The 13733-nt window shown below is 35.3% G+C and overlaps 3 protein-coding genes across 6 annotated transcripts; all 3 read right to left on the minus strand.

Moving 5' to 3' along the window:
* Positions 1 to 158: 158 nt before the first annotated feature.
* Positions 159 to 4201, minus strand: LOC108206018 (transcription factor MYB124-like). Of its 4 annotated transcripts, XM_064087860.1 has the most exons (11): positions 3614 to 4201; positions 2671 to 2920; positions 2532 to 2584; positions 2389 to 2445; positions 2218 to 2290; positions 2079 to 2134; positions 1751 to 1969; positions 1534 to 1665; positions 1221 to 1453; positions 973 to 1121; positions 159 to 795 (listed from the first exon to the last, which is right to left on the minus strand). In XM_064087860.1, the coding sequence occupies exons 2-11, from the start codon at positions 2728 to 2730 to the stop codon at positions 613 to 615; spliced, it is 1215 nt and encodes a 404-aa protein (XP_063943930.1). In that variant the 5' UTR covers positions 2731 to 2920; positions 3614 to 4201; the 3' UTR covers positions 159 to 612. The 4 variants fall into 4 exon arrangements, with proteins under 4 accessions (XP_063943930.1, XP_063943929.1, XP_063943931.1 ...); XM_064087859.1 differs by lacking the exon at positions 3614 to 4201 and having other exon boundaries at positions 2671 to 3085; XM_064087861.1 differs by lacking the exon at positions 3614 to 4201 and having other exon boundaries at positions 2532 to 2578; positions 2671 to 3082.
* Positions 4202 to 4339: 138 nt separating this feature from the next.
* Positions 4340 to 5283, minus strand: LOC108206017 (uncharacterized). The gene has a single exon (XM_017376177.2). The coding sequence runs from the start codon at positions 5044 to 5046 to the stop codon at positions 4459 to 4461; it is 588 nt and encodes a 195-aa protein (XP_017231666.1). The 5' UTR covers positions 5047 to 5283; the 3' UTR covers positions 4340 to 4458.
* Positions 5284 to 9480: 4197 nt separating this feature from the next.
* Positions 9481 to 11470, minus strand: LOC108205872 (homeobox-leucine zipper protein ATHB-13). The gene is made up of 3 exons (XM_017375988.2): positions 11114 to 11470; positions 10598 to 11028; positions 9481 to 9989 (listed from the first exon to the last, which is right to left on the minus strand). Exons 1-3 carry the CDS (start codon positions 11265 to 11267, stop codon positions 9627 to 9629), a joined length of 948 nt encoding a protein of 315 aa, XP_017231477.1. The 5' UTR covers positions 11268 to 11470; the 3' UTR covers positions 9481 to 9626.
* Between the last annotated feature and the right edge of the window lie 2263 nt (positions 11471 to 13733).

The following is a 13733-nucleotide window of genomic DNA, read 5'->3' on the forward strand; positions in this document are numbered from 1 at the left end:
TTTTGTGATCGGAGATGATCAAAAATTATTTTCATTAAATTTAATTCTTTCCATATATATAGAAGGCCTTTTTTTAATGATTGCACGGGTCTTCTATTTATCGGAGCCGCCCCTGGATAAGCCCCCTCCAACCGAGACTCAGAGTTCGATGCGCACAGTTGCACCAAAAGCACATTCTTCAACCATTCAGTAAACTTTGTGGCAAATTACAGAGAAAACCGACAGGAGAAAGAAAAGGGAATACAGTGAGAAGGTATACAGGAGGTGTTGGGCAAACAATAAATCTAGACAAAAAAACTTATGCAGAATTAAATACCCAGATTCAAAAGCCCAAAAGAAGAACAACAAAAAAATTCCACTCAGGGCCATTGAATCCAATGTGAACACAAGCGTTGGCAACTCAAACAAAAAAACTGGATGTAGGATAAAATCTTCACCGGAATCTAGGAGGCACCATTGCATTCTGGATTCCAAGGTCAGATCTGATCATGGAAAATCTGTGTGTATAAGATGTAGGGTAGGCATGACTGTGAGTCGAGTTAAAATGAACTCCAAAACTGAAGATAAAACATGTGCTTGTGAAATCCATCAAATAAACTGCAAATATAGGAGTCAGGTGTTGATCAGAGGCTTTGAAGAAGCACCCTTTTGCAAGTTGAAGGTCGCGAAGCTGTTGTGCTCAGGGATAGGGGATGCGGCCTCCACACCAAGTGTTTTAAGTAGGAATTCCCTCTCCTGAGATATCCATGCAACACAAACGTTACAAAGCATCACTCTTTCTTCTTTGATATCATACTGAATTCAAGTCATGTAAACAAACTCATGTTTACTACTGTACCAACATATAATTAATAGGATTCTTCTATAATAGATTTAAATACATAAAAGAACCAGATTACAAGAGTCTGTTGTGCTAGCAAGTAGCTATGGAACATATGTTTTTCGGTTTAACTGCAACATTAATTAACTCACACTTTCTGTAAACTGGGGGCTGGGAACCCCAGATGCCAATGATCTGAATAATGGAGTTGCTTGAAGTGGGAAGTCAAACTCATTACTTGAGAAGTCATGAAAACTTCCATCATTGGCTTTCAGGTCATTGAAAGAGAGCATGATATTTTCTATATAAAGAAAAGAAGTTTCTTTAGAAACTCAGCCAGCATTCATGTATATTGAATAATAAAGGAAGAAAATATGAATTCAAGCAGCTTTTTTCTTACTTGATGAAATTTCTCCACTTTGGTTTGTTGTTTCGCAGGTGACAGCATCCTTTACAACATCACAATCAACATTTGACTGTCCGAGTTTATATGGTTGAATATCAGCTCCTGTGTTTTGAAGTGAAAAATCAGATGCAACATGTTCAGGTTTAACAAGTGCTATATGGGTCAAAAGTGTTGATCCAATACTATAGTCTGAACTCCCTGGAGAGTCTACATATAACTGTGAAGCCCTGCATTAAGAATCATTCAGTGCAGTATAGCAGACTAGCTATAGGTTAGACAGAAATTTAAGTTTGGACATTTTTTGTACCTCCAAGATTGTTGGCAGTAGTTTCTCAAAATGTCAACTTTTCGTCGTATTACTGCTAATGATGGTGTCAGTTGCTCATTCACTTCACTAAATTCCTCTTGTTGTCTTTCAATAACATCAGAGCTGCCTCTCCTGTATGAAAAAGTTTCAGCGTTATCTGATAACCTGCCAGTCTATCTTTAATATTCTTAGCGGAATCACACTACAACAGCAATACCTCATCTTCTTAGAAGGCACACTAGTTTCTGATAACTCATTGGAATTAGTATCAAGTTGAGTGACAACCCTTTTGTTGTTCAAGTCGACGTAAGTAGTTGCGTTTTCTTTTGCTAAAGCCTCAAGCTTTGCTCGAGTTGCAGTTTCTTTTGCTGAAGGCTCATGCTTTGTCCTCCTTTTACAAAGAGTAGAGAATCGATTCTTTACAGCATTGTCCGTTCTGAGTGAGCAACAATAGAAATAGTTAACTACTTTCGCTGCTTCCAATTGTCACCCGGCTACTTGCAATGAGAAGGACGGAAAGAAACGGTCTTTTGTAATTCATTTACCTGCCTGATACCACTTTAGCTATCCTAGTCCATCGATTCCCAAATATCTTCTGAGCCTGAATAACAGTTAAATATCAATTTACAATCATCCAACAATGCACTACGCTATTTATCAGTTATGGAATAGCACGACTTATACCTGACATAAGAGATTGTCTTCCTCTGGTGACCACCCCCCTTTCTTGTAATCAGAATTGAGATAGGTGAACCATCTGCAGTTTCTTAGTCACTTCAACGCCGGATAAGGAATAATAATAATTGATTCAAACTTTTAGATAGTAAATTTGTCAATAGAGAAAAGAAATTGAACCTTCTCCTGCACTGTCTAGTTGTTTTATTAGTAAACTTGGAAGCAATATGCGTCCAACTGCAGAGGCAAGTTCAATACTCAAATAAGAATATCTGACAGTAGTAGGAGATTCGAAGCACAAATGAAACACTTAAAATCTGTACTTGTCCATGCCGAGGATGCCAATTTGTTCACGCAGTATATTATCCTCCTGCAGCTTAACATCATTCATATTGTAACACAACTTATTCACACAAAAATCCAAAGAATACTTGAATATAATCAATAAATGAATCAAAACACCTTGGAAGACCAAGAAACAATGTGTCTAGTTGCCTTCTTGTTCTTCGCCAATCTGTGCATTATTCTCTTGTTTTTTTAACGACACATCTAGTTTCAGAGCCGTATTCAAGAAAGCTCGTGATGATAAAAACGTTATGTTGCTTTTTTGTTATATAAGACCTCAGTCCCCGGGAAAGTAAAAATGAGGCTGCCTCTGTTTTCAAAAACTGAACAGCTTAATGAAGAAACTTTGTCATCCTTTTCGAGCTAACTTTATAAACATGCATATAAATCAATGAATCAGATATTAGGACACATGCATATAACTCAACAAATAATAAATTAGGTGTAGTAACATGAGAATGAGAAAGTGTTTCAATTCTTTTGCTCTAGAAAGTGAGACTTTTATCATCAGATAAAAAAATTGTCTATTAACAATCTGATAAATAGATGAATAGGGTAACAAAATCACTATCCGGGTAAAAGTAAAAGTATTTAAAACGTTATTACTGCTTTCATTGCAATCTTTGTGTTCTACAGAAAGAAAAATTATCTTTTGTAGGAAACGTAGGCAAGGCCAGCCAGTGCAATGTTTCATGGATTTTGTTTAAACTGTATGAAAGAATGAAATGAGGTAGGGTTGCCGTTTTGAAAATTCGTGTGCTCGTTCAAGTTCATGCATTCGCTTTCTCTTTTTACCTTTTACTGCAAAGCACCTCCCTCATATTTTGTAATTTTACCAAGAAAAAATGTAACGAGACAAAGATGATGTAAAAAGTGACATGTTCAAGAATCCTATGTTATTAATATATTCCACAGCTGAGTTGCATATTTTTCATGACTTAATACCCTCTGTTTTAAAGCACTTTTTTCAAATATTAATTTACAGTTTGAATATTGTCGACACTGTCTTAGGTAGAATCAAGTGTAACCGTGGTATTGAATTCATAGAAGTGGAGCATACCTCGAAAGGAAATGATTCAAGGACTACAAAGGTCTGAATAATAAAGAAATGTCAATTCACTCTTGAGGCTCTCATATTATCTTTAGCATCTTTTAATAAAGATGAAGATGAACTCGATCGCAATCCCTTGTACATTATAATGAATGAATGGGCCGACCCTTCTGCACCTTGGCCATCACAGATGTGAAATGGCTATGGTGACTGACCACTAGTCAAAAGTGACACAGTTGCAGAACGCCAGTAGTTCAAACTTTGGCTCCCCCCAAATTATTATCATGACCTGGATAACTGCTCTCTAAGACACTAGAAGCACCAACCACAGCTAATGAATTCTCTACAATTGTCAAGCTTAGCTTAGTCCGTATCATTGCTGCCATCAACAACCAAAGAATTTTCCAGAAGAACTTAAATTGAGAAAATGGAAAGGAAAAAAGATTTAATATCTGGCAATAAAACAGCAGGCCTCTCGAGATGCCAGTGAATGAAGGCATCAAAGAGGAAAACAATGCCTCTAGATTAATGAAGCACAATTAACATGAAGATAAATCTACTTGGATTTTCTATTTAACAATGGTGTAAATGAAGGACTAACTGGCTAGATATCTGATAAATATGATTAATTCAACCTATGTATAATCAACTGTCCATCAATTTGTAGTGATAAACAAATCATCAACAATATAGAAATGCACCAACAAATGGAGAGCTTCTCCTTAGCAACAAAAGTAAAAACAACAAAATTGTTGACAATTCACATATAAATTAGCAAATTATGTAAATGTACATGCCTCTCAAAGTAAAGAGTAGTGTGATTATACTCAAAAACAAAAGGAAACACAAGATCCTCAAAATCCTTTAGGACCATTCTCCGTGGAAACAGCTCCACTTTCTTGAGCCATGGACAGACAATACTTAGCAATCTCCCTAAACTTAGGAACACTTCTCAAGTCAACTTTAGTCCCATCTTTCAGAGTAATAATAATATCCCCCCACTCCCCAATAAACCTCGGCACAACCTGAACATCCTTAATCACTTTGTAACTAAAATCACTTCTGTCGTCACCACTTAGCCCCGAAATAACAGTAACTCTCAAATTCGTAAACCTGTACCTCAAAAAGAATGCTCGAAACACGGCAGCTAACGTTAGAGGTAGCCAGAGAAGAGTGAAGCCCAGAACGAGATTTGCGACTAAGTCTCCGTAGTGAGCTCCGCCGTCGAAGAAGATGGTTTCTTCGGTGGGCTTGGTGGGGGCGGCGGTGGAGTTGTTTGCAGGGGAAGTGACGTGGAGTTTTGTGATGAGTTTGGGGAGATTTGAAGTGGGGAAAGAAGGGTTGAGTTGGAGAGATGAGGAGAAGAGATGGAGGGGGGTTTTGTGGCGGGAAAGTGAAGGTGAGGTGGAGAGGATGGAGGTGGCTGAGGTGGTGCTGGCCATGGTGGAGGAGGGAGGTTGGGTGACAGGGGTTGAGGAGATGAAGATTATCGAGATTGCATGGTTTCTTGGTTTTCAGTGGCTAAGAGGACTCGTGACTTGGCATTTTTCTGGCCAGTTAAATTTCATACATTCATGGAATTTTAGAAGAATTTTCGAACAAATATATGGGTGTCCCTTTTATTTGCTTTATTTTAAACACTAGATAATCACATTACATTACCATAGAAACCTTTCTGCTCCCTGACTACTCAACACAAGCGACCTGCAACTCAGTTACATGCACATACTTAACTTTAATTAATCATGTTGTTCACATGTATTGTCAAGATAATCTCCTCCACTTCATTAATTAAGTATTCAAAGCATTTTACCCCTGTTACAACAATGAAGTGGAGGAGATTATCTTGACAATACTAAAATCCATGAATAATATTCAAAGCATTGTTGTCAAAATTTAAATTAATAACAATACAGATTTTGTAAAAATAATATTAAATAATTACTTGGAAAAGAAAAACCAATAATTGAAGAAAGACAGAAATGAATATATGCAGTGGCATGTCTTGAACAAGTGGGGGATACTGAGGAACATGCAAATATGTTGCGAAGAAATTCGCATCACTATCAATATACTTATATAAAGGAGAAGCGAGGGGCGTGTAGGTGGCGCCTCTCACATCGCTTCGTTCTATTTTTCTAATTTTCTGGAATTTTTGGATGAAAAATATCAAAAATTAGAACTACCTTTTTTAGTTTCGGGTATATTAGAAGCAAGTTTCAGAATCTGATTTTGTTTCAGATTATTTACGGAATATAGTAGCTTCAAAGTTTTAATCTGATTTTGTTTCAGATTATTTAATTATGGGAATCAATATACTTATATAAAAGAGAAGTGAGGGGCGTGTAGGTGGCGCCTCTCATATCGCTTCGTTCTATTTTTCTAATTTTCTGGAATTTTTGGATGAAAAATATCAAAAATTAGAACTACCTTTTTTAGTTTCGGGTATATTAGAAGTAAGTTTCAGAATCTGATTTTGTTTCAGATTATTTACGGAATATAGTAGCTTCAAAGTTTTAATCTGATTTTGTTTCAGATTATTTAATTATGGGAAAGACAGATTATTTATGGAATATAGTAGCTTGAAAATTTTAAAGCGAGGGGCGTGTAGGTGGCGCCTCTCACATCGCTTCGTTCTATTTTTCTAATTTTCTGAAATTTTTGGATGAAAAATATCAAAAATTAGAACTACATTTTTTAGTTTCGGGTATATTAGAAGCAAGTTTCAGAATCTGATTTTGTTTCATATTATTTACGGAATATAGTAGCTTCAAAGTTTTAATCTGATTTTGTTTCAGATTATTTAATTATGGGAAAGACAGATTATTTATGGAATATAGTAGCTTGAAAATTTTGAAGCGAGGGGCGTGTAGGTGGCGCCTCTCACATCGCTTCGTTCAATTTTTCTAATTTTCTGAAATTTTTGGATGAAAAATATCAAAAATTAGAACTACCTTTTTTAGTTTCGGGTATATTAGAAGCAAGTTTCAGAATCAGATTTTGTTTCAGATTATTTATGGAATATAGTAGCTTGAAAGTTTTAATCTAATTTTGTTTCAGATTATTTAATTATGGGAAAGACAGATTATTTATGGAATATAGTAGCTTGAAAATTTTAATCTGATTTTGTTCAGATTATTTTATTATGGGAAAGAGTAGCAAACAAGTCTCTCTGCACCTATAAATAACCGTATAGATCGTAAGATTTTGGATCATCTAAACACAACCTCCTCTCTCAATACCACAAACCTACCGGATAGTTCTCTTACTCGATTTTTAAAGGAGAAGCGATGGGCGTGTAGGTGACGCCTCTCACATCGCTCCATCTATTTTTCTAATTTTCTGAAATTTTTGGATGAAAAAATATCAAAACTTAGAAATACCTTTCTCTTGCTCGATTTCTAATTCGGAAGTGTCGTTCTTCTGCAACGATAAGTGAAGGCTGTTTATACAGTAAAAGTTGTTGCAAGCAAATGTCGTTATAAACCGTTATATTGGAGTCGGCAAATCCAAACATTAGAAAAGAATATAGTCTTGACATGATATTGATGATCGATGTCAATAAATTAACTATTAGAGATGTATGTTTGTTGGTTATTCTTTAATAATATTTGTTTTGTTCATCGAACATGTTTGTTGTTTTTGATTTTTATATTATTTACTTTGTATACATGAAAAAATTATTCATGCATTATATGTTTGCTCCGTTCAAGCAACTTTTAAGAGAGTAGTTATATTTAAGTTAGATGTTTTTGTACACAATCAATCCAAAAAAAAATTGGAGGAAGGTGACAATGTAAGAACATGATCACTTTAAAACAAACAAATAAAATTATAATTTGTCATGCTTTAAATTGTTAATTATGTGTATAAATTTATTTTCATTTTTTCACCATGAATTATAGTCCAATTTTGTAATTTTATATATTAGTATTGGTATTACATCAAGATTTTTATAATATAAATTTATTTTATCCTACAAATATTAACTTTAAAACATTAATATACTTTTTATAGACAACCATAAAATTATTTTATTCTACAAATATTAATATTGAATCATTAATATAATTTTTATAGGCCGCCGCAACGCGCGGCTTCTCAACTAGTTATCATAAAAATCCAATTTGTATCTGCATGGCATCAGCCATGCACGTGGCCAGCCTTATAATCTTGCGTATCAACATTTGTTAATTTGTCAACTAGTGTGCTTTTATGGTAATCCAAGACTATTTGATTTTAGCATCCAAATTCCAAAGCTTTTCTTTACACTACCTATTTGTGAATGCTCGTATCTCCGTTCATAATTTACCAAACTGCTTAGCTTATAGAAATTCAGATATGGACCTATTCAGGAACATATTGGTTTTATTTCACCTTAGATAATCGATTCATGATCCGTTTCATAGTGTCGTTAAAAATTATAGTGTGAAAAAAATGTTAATTATAGAAATCAGATTACTATTCAATATTTTTTTGGATATTTCCATAGTTTGATTTATAATATAAAAAATAACATTTTTGCTGAGTTTTGGTAGTGAAATTTATAACAATTTCCTGCAAAAACTTCTAAAAATAACTTTAAAACTAAAAATTGCTATTAAATTTATCAAACAATTTTTCGTATGATTTTCAGCAAAAATTGTTGTTACTATCTAGAACAATAATGCCAAACAAAGCTTTAAGTCGTACCCGGGGTCTTTATATTAACGTATTTTCTATAGGGGTACACAATAAATACTAATTCCTATAAGTTTGGTGCTCATGAAAATACACCTTCAATCTTTTCGGTCTTGGTTTTACAAGAGCAAATCAGAAAATTTGAGAAATAGAACTATTTGATTTGATTCGTTCTCAGTAGCCATGAGATGATCATCTTAGGGTGATCATTTTGTCGACGTATGCTCTTATTATACTCGTAGTCTCTGAAGGATGAGAACCAACTATGTAGCATCTACATCGAGAATTCAAGTATTGTATACATCATTAGTCCGATCCTTTGTAGAAAATATCCGTAATAACGAACTTGCAAAATGAATATGTTTATCATAAAGAGATTCGTCGATCCTGACCCTAGACCCATATATTAAATTTTTGTAATGGAGTATGAATATAAATATAAATTGAAAAAAGAAAAAAACGTGATAAGTTGCAGTGAATTGAGGCAAGTGCCAGAAACAGAGATGGGTGGGGCATTGTGTTTAGAAAACCAAGCCCACCATTTCTCAATATCTTTGTCACTTTTCACCTTAACTTTCTCAATTTCTCCTTATTTCCTTCCAACTCTCCTTTTTCCTTTCATTTCCTTCCACACACACTTTTACCCCCATACACACTTTCCCATCCATTTGTCGTCTCTTTCTCTCGAACTGTGTGCTTGATTCCCTCTCACTTTCATCGTCTCAATATTAGGAAAAGATGCCATTCACTACTACCTAATTCACAATCTTTTGGTACACTTTGCTGTGCCTGTGCATTCCATTCCATGACAAACAATTTCGTGTCGGAAATGTTGATTTAGAAATTTATTGGAGTACTACTTTAACTTTTCACTCTGGATTCTGTACACCATTCTTGACTATTGTCCATTTTATTCATAATATCAGAAACCAATGATTACAAAGGATTTTATAGCTTTTCGTATATCATTCCGTTAAGCAGTACAATCACAATAATTTCCATCACCATACAGCAACATTAATTATATTGTCCAATAAACTTGTCATATCAGGATTCGACTCTCGGCAACAAAGTCTGATATTATTTTAAAGTTTTAGAATTAAGTAAATTTTGGAAATTAGGATTTTTTTTAATATATGTTTACGAACTGCTAAAACTGACAGAATATTGTTGCAGGCAGAAAACAATACTCAGAATAATCAAATCAACTTCATTCAATAACTTGGTTACTCACTAGATTTATACACCAGTCGCAAGCTACTTAAAGTACCAAAACAGAATTTAAATTCAAGAGAAAGCTGGAATGCAGGTCCTGACCATGACGTTTTTTTAATCGAAAATTTTAATTAAACGGCTGTTGTTCGAGCCAAGGCCAGAAAGCAGTTTGATCCTCCACTCCGGTGAACATGTTGCAGAAATGTTCTTCCTTGACTGATTGTTGATGAGGATGATCGGATGGTCTTGACATATGGAATGCCGCGGGTTGCTGCAGCCTAAAAAAACTCGACTTATTATTATTATTCGGAGGGGGGAAGAGCGGTATGCTGGTGAGTTTATGAGGATGGCTGTCGATAGCTGGTGATGTTCTTGAGAAATCTGGTTTTATTTCAGAGCTGTTTTCTGTGCTCCTGTTGCTGGATGATCCTTCTGTTTCTTTGTTCAGGTTTATTGACTCTGTTGGCTCCCCATTTTTTAATGCCATTATCTGCAGTCAGTCAGTTAATAATGTGATTAATTACTGAAACAAGAAGTAGACACACTTATTGAAAACATATATAATTAGCTAATGATGAGGTGGATCTAATGATTAACTCCTCTCCAGGTAGTTTGGTAAAGCCATCACCAGTCAAACGATTAAACAATGATTCAGGTAAAAAAAAATGCATGGAGATTATCCAACTTGAAACAAAATTAAAATTACCATGCACCAAGATTTTGTCATTCTTCTACATTCCCTTCTCCTGGCTCACTGATATTAGTCTATGTTTATTTTTCCAAATGTTACAATTAGCACATGGGATTATTTGACACCTTACGTTACACGTTACTGAGAATATTTAATATGTCCAACTCGGAAGTAGGGTTTGAGCGATGGTATGTACAGAGCAATGAGCCCTATGCCGGTAAGAGAAGAATTAGTTGTGGGTCAGGTGTATAGCAGAGACTGTGTGCATATATGTGATGACCTTAATTTTTGAGAAAATTTTGGAGACCTTTTAAAGTTGTTAAAAACACATAAACATGTTGAACAAATATGGAGTAATTTATAGATAATAATATCATGAAAGAAAGATATGGCTTGTGATGATGTACCTGGGCGTGTAGTTTCTGATTGTGAGACTGGAGGGAGTCATTTTCAGCTTTAACAGCATCAAACTGAGACTTGAGTAGATCATAATCTTTCTCCAATTGCTTGGTCTTCCATCTGGCTCTCCTGTTCTGAAACCAAATAGCAATCTGTCTAGGCTGAAGCCCGAGAGCCCTGGCCAGCTCCAGTTTTCTATCAGGCTCAAGCTTGTTCCCCATCTCAAAGCTCTTCTCAAGAGTCCTCACCTGCTCCATGTTTAGCCTTCTCTTCTTTGAACCTCCTGATCCTACGGTTCCTGATCCATCATCATCCTCCGGATCAGACAAATCATCCACATGATCTCCATGTATGTTGCTTTCTTCATTAAGCTGCTGCTGATGATGATCACCTCCCGAAAATGACATGGATCTTTTCCCAAGAAACGAGCCAATCGTCCCTGTACATATAACATTCCAACAAATAAATATCCTAAATTATTCAAATTATGTATACTAATTATGTCTAGCCAGAGAAGTGTGTACCATGGAAATCTTGAGGAGGCAATAAATTCTGAGACGAATCAATAAATTGAGAGGCCGGGTTCTGAATATGATTGCGTCGATGATCTTGTTCTTGATGATGATGTAGCATGAAATTGGCCGGGAAGAAATCCATCTCTCTGGTGCAAGTACTCATCAGTAACTTCACTCTAGCTAGTATTTAAACATAAGAATTCCTCTAAGGAAAAGGGGAGAAAAAGATCGATTTTCGAAAGAAAGGTGTAGGCATAGATATTTGCCAGCTGCAGCAGCTTTAGATGTTGAGTGGTGCTCTGACTTTCATGTTCACAGACAGTGATCGACAGAAAGCGAGAGAGACTTATCAGGTTATGCAATGTTACAACTAACTCATCCACACTAATCTTATATCACTTCAAATTTTACTGTTTTTTATTTATTTTTTTAACGTAGATTTTTATAAAGTCGTATTTGGTGCGATAAAAATACTTGTGGTGAAGCTGCATTGCATGAGAGTGAGGATCAGGAGATGAGCTTCACGGTAAGTACAGGGACAGATTTTTATTCTATATATATTAACACAAACAACTCGACAGAAGCAATAACCAAACTGGCTCCTGCTGTATAATATTCTCTACTACTACGTACAGATCAATACTTACATGTTACAACAATTTGTGTATTGTCCTACAAGATTTCAAGTGCAACTAGCCATGTATGAAAGAATATGATGGAGTAGATAAGAATAGGATTTTCAAAGTCAATTTAAATTTTAATTCAATAACAAACTACTTTTGGAATAAAATAAAAACCAAGCCACTCTTGCCCTTATCTCCGCAAACAAGAAATTTTAAGATACATACAAATTGGTATATAATTTCAGATCCATTTGAGATCTTATTATAAGATCTTAAAATTTTAGATGAACTGGTTCTCAACACGATGATAATCTAAGATCGAGAAAATAAGAGCAGTTTAAGCATCCGGGACCCCGGAATACTAAAATGTAAAATGTGATAGTTTCAGCAAATGAAGTTTGAAATTGTGAGAGGGAATCAAATGGTGAGACTAGCAGAGAAGCTGATAAGCATTCAGGTTATTCCGATCCAAGATGAAAAAGAAAGAGGGGGTCCTATGTATTAGGAATTGCCACCTAACTCCCAACACCTATCGTGCACCACGACTATCTCCTTTCCCATGCATTTTGCATTTCTATTTTCTACCTGGCTCCTTTCCTCATTTCCACAGTCGAACAAATTTTGGGACAAAATCCCAATTTATTACAAACAAGCAGGGATTTAAAACATAAACTAACTAAATCTCATTACAGTTACTATAATGGTAATTATAGCATAAACTGATTTAAAGATGGCTACCTGTTTCTGTCTATCCTTGTCTGCATTACAGTAAGTCTCACTATCTACACTAAATTTGGTTTCTAGGCAGCCAGCTCACGTTGTCTTTAACTAAGCAGCTGACTATATTGTTGGGTTGTTAGAATTAAATTTAGGCCTTTAAAATATTAATTTCAACACCACACAATTTGATTATCGTATTCGTGTCTGGGTGCATGAATTAGATAGGGATGAAATGAGTGTTAGCTAAAGTAGCTTTCACGACATGAACACATGAGCAACACCCTGATCGAATTGTAGTTGTTTTGGACATGTGGGTCTTTGTTTTTTCTAATTTAGCTGGCTCGTATTTTGTATACCAACAGTTTATCTCAGGACCCATTCGCATACGGACGTTACCCAAGTCTCCTTCGGCCTACAAATATTCTGCTTTCCAAAGTAAGAGTAAACAGAAAGGCCAAAACCGAGATATATATCGAATCGGAAACCAAAACAATCGAATTATTCAAATTTGAAATTGGAATCATTTTCAATTATCAAAATTGAAATTAAATGATTATTATATCTGTCATGGTACTCGAAATAGACCGAAGAATATTCACTTCTACCGTTTTATCTTTTAAACTCAGACCACTGAAATCTTGCCGGAAGGCTCCAATTAGTATGGCAACTTTCTAACCGGTAAAGAAAGAAGATTGTTAACCCTTTTCATGTACTGAGCTTTGCCACAGATTAATCGATCATAAGAACTGTTGTGACCAGTTTAGTAATGATGTTAATGTGTATATGGGGTCTCTTGTTTTTGTTCCTTGCATGCATAGACACAACTGATATTCACAGATGCAGTTCAACTGAATGCATTATGCATATAAACTAAATAAATATACTATCTAACAACGGGAAAACTAGGAATTCGAAATAACGGGAGGTAACACTTGAATTTTTGCCGAGACTCAAAATCAAATTTCTAAACAATATTTAACAAAAAATAATATTATAAAAAACGAATTCTCTATTGATTTTTGAAAATTAGCCGGGACTCTGTCTACGTAAACCCGTCCTGCTGCCCTGACATGTCCATGCCATGTGTTGAGACGAAAGAAGCAAAGCTTCTCCACCATATGGGCCTCCCTTTCCGGCGCACTCTCATCTGAATCCATGTGCCTTCTTCGCTTCACGTCACCCTGTTAGTTCCAATATCTCCTTTCCATCTTTCAAATTTTCACAAAATGAAAAGAAATATCGCTATCCGTAACTGACAGCGATTCATCAACCACTTGTTGTACTAG

The sequence above is a fragment of the Daucus carota genome, chromosome 2 (assembly GCF_001625215.2).
Source record: "Daucus carota subsp. sativus chromosome 2, DH1 v3.0, whole genome shotgun sequence".
In the NCBI taxonomy this organism is placed as follows: Eukaryota; Viridiplantae; Streptophyta; class Magnoliopsida; order Apiales; family Apiaceae; genus Daucus; species Daucus carota.

Coding starts and splice junctions, on each gene's coding strand:
- LOC108206017 (XM_017376177.2), bottom strand. CDS start 5,046: ATGGCCAGCACCACCTCAGCCACCTCCATCCTCTCCACCTCACCTTCA.
- LOC108206018 (XM_064087860.1), bottom strand. CDS start 2,730: ATGCACAGATTGGCGAAGAACAAGAAGGCAACTAGACACATTGTTTCT. Junction 1,970..2,078: donor GCTAAAGTGGTATCAGGCAG/GTAAATGAATTA, acceptor TTGCTCACTCAG/AACGGACAATGCTGTAAAGA. Junction 1,666..1,750: donor GTGCCTTCTAAGAAGATGAG/GTATTGCTGTTG, acceptor TTTTTCATACAG/GAGAGGCAGCTCTGATGTTA.
- LOC108205872 (XM_017375988.2), bottom strand. CDS start 11,267: ATGAGTACTTGCACCAGAGAGATGGATTTCTTCCCGGCCAATTTCATG. Junction 11,029..11,113: donor GCCTCCTCAAGATTTCCATG/GTACACACTTCT, acceptor TTATATGTACAG/GGACGATTGGCTCGTTTCTT. Junction 9,990..10,597: donor ATCAGAAACTACACGCCCAG/GTACATCATCAC, acceptor GACTGACTGCAG/ATAATGGCATTAAAAAATGG.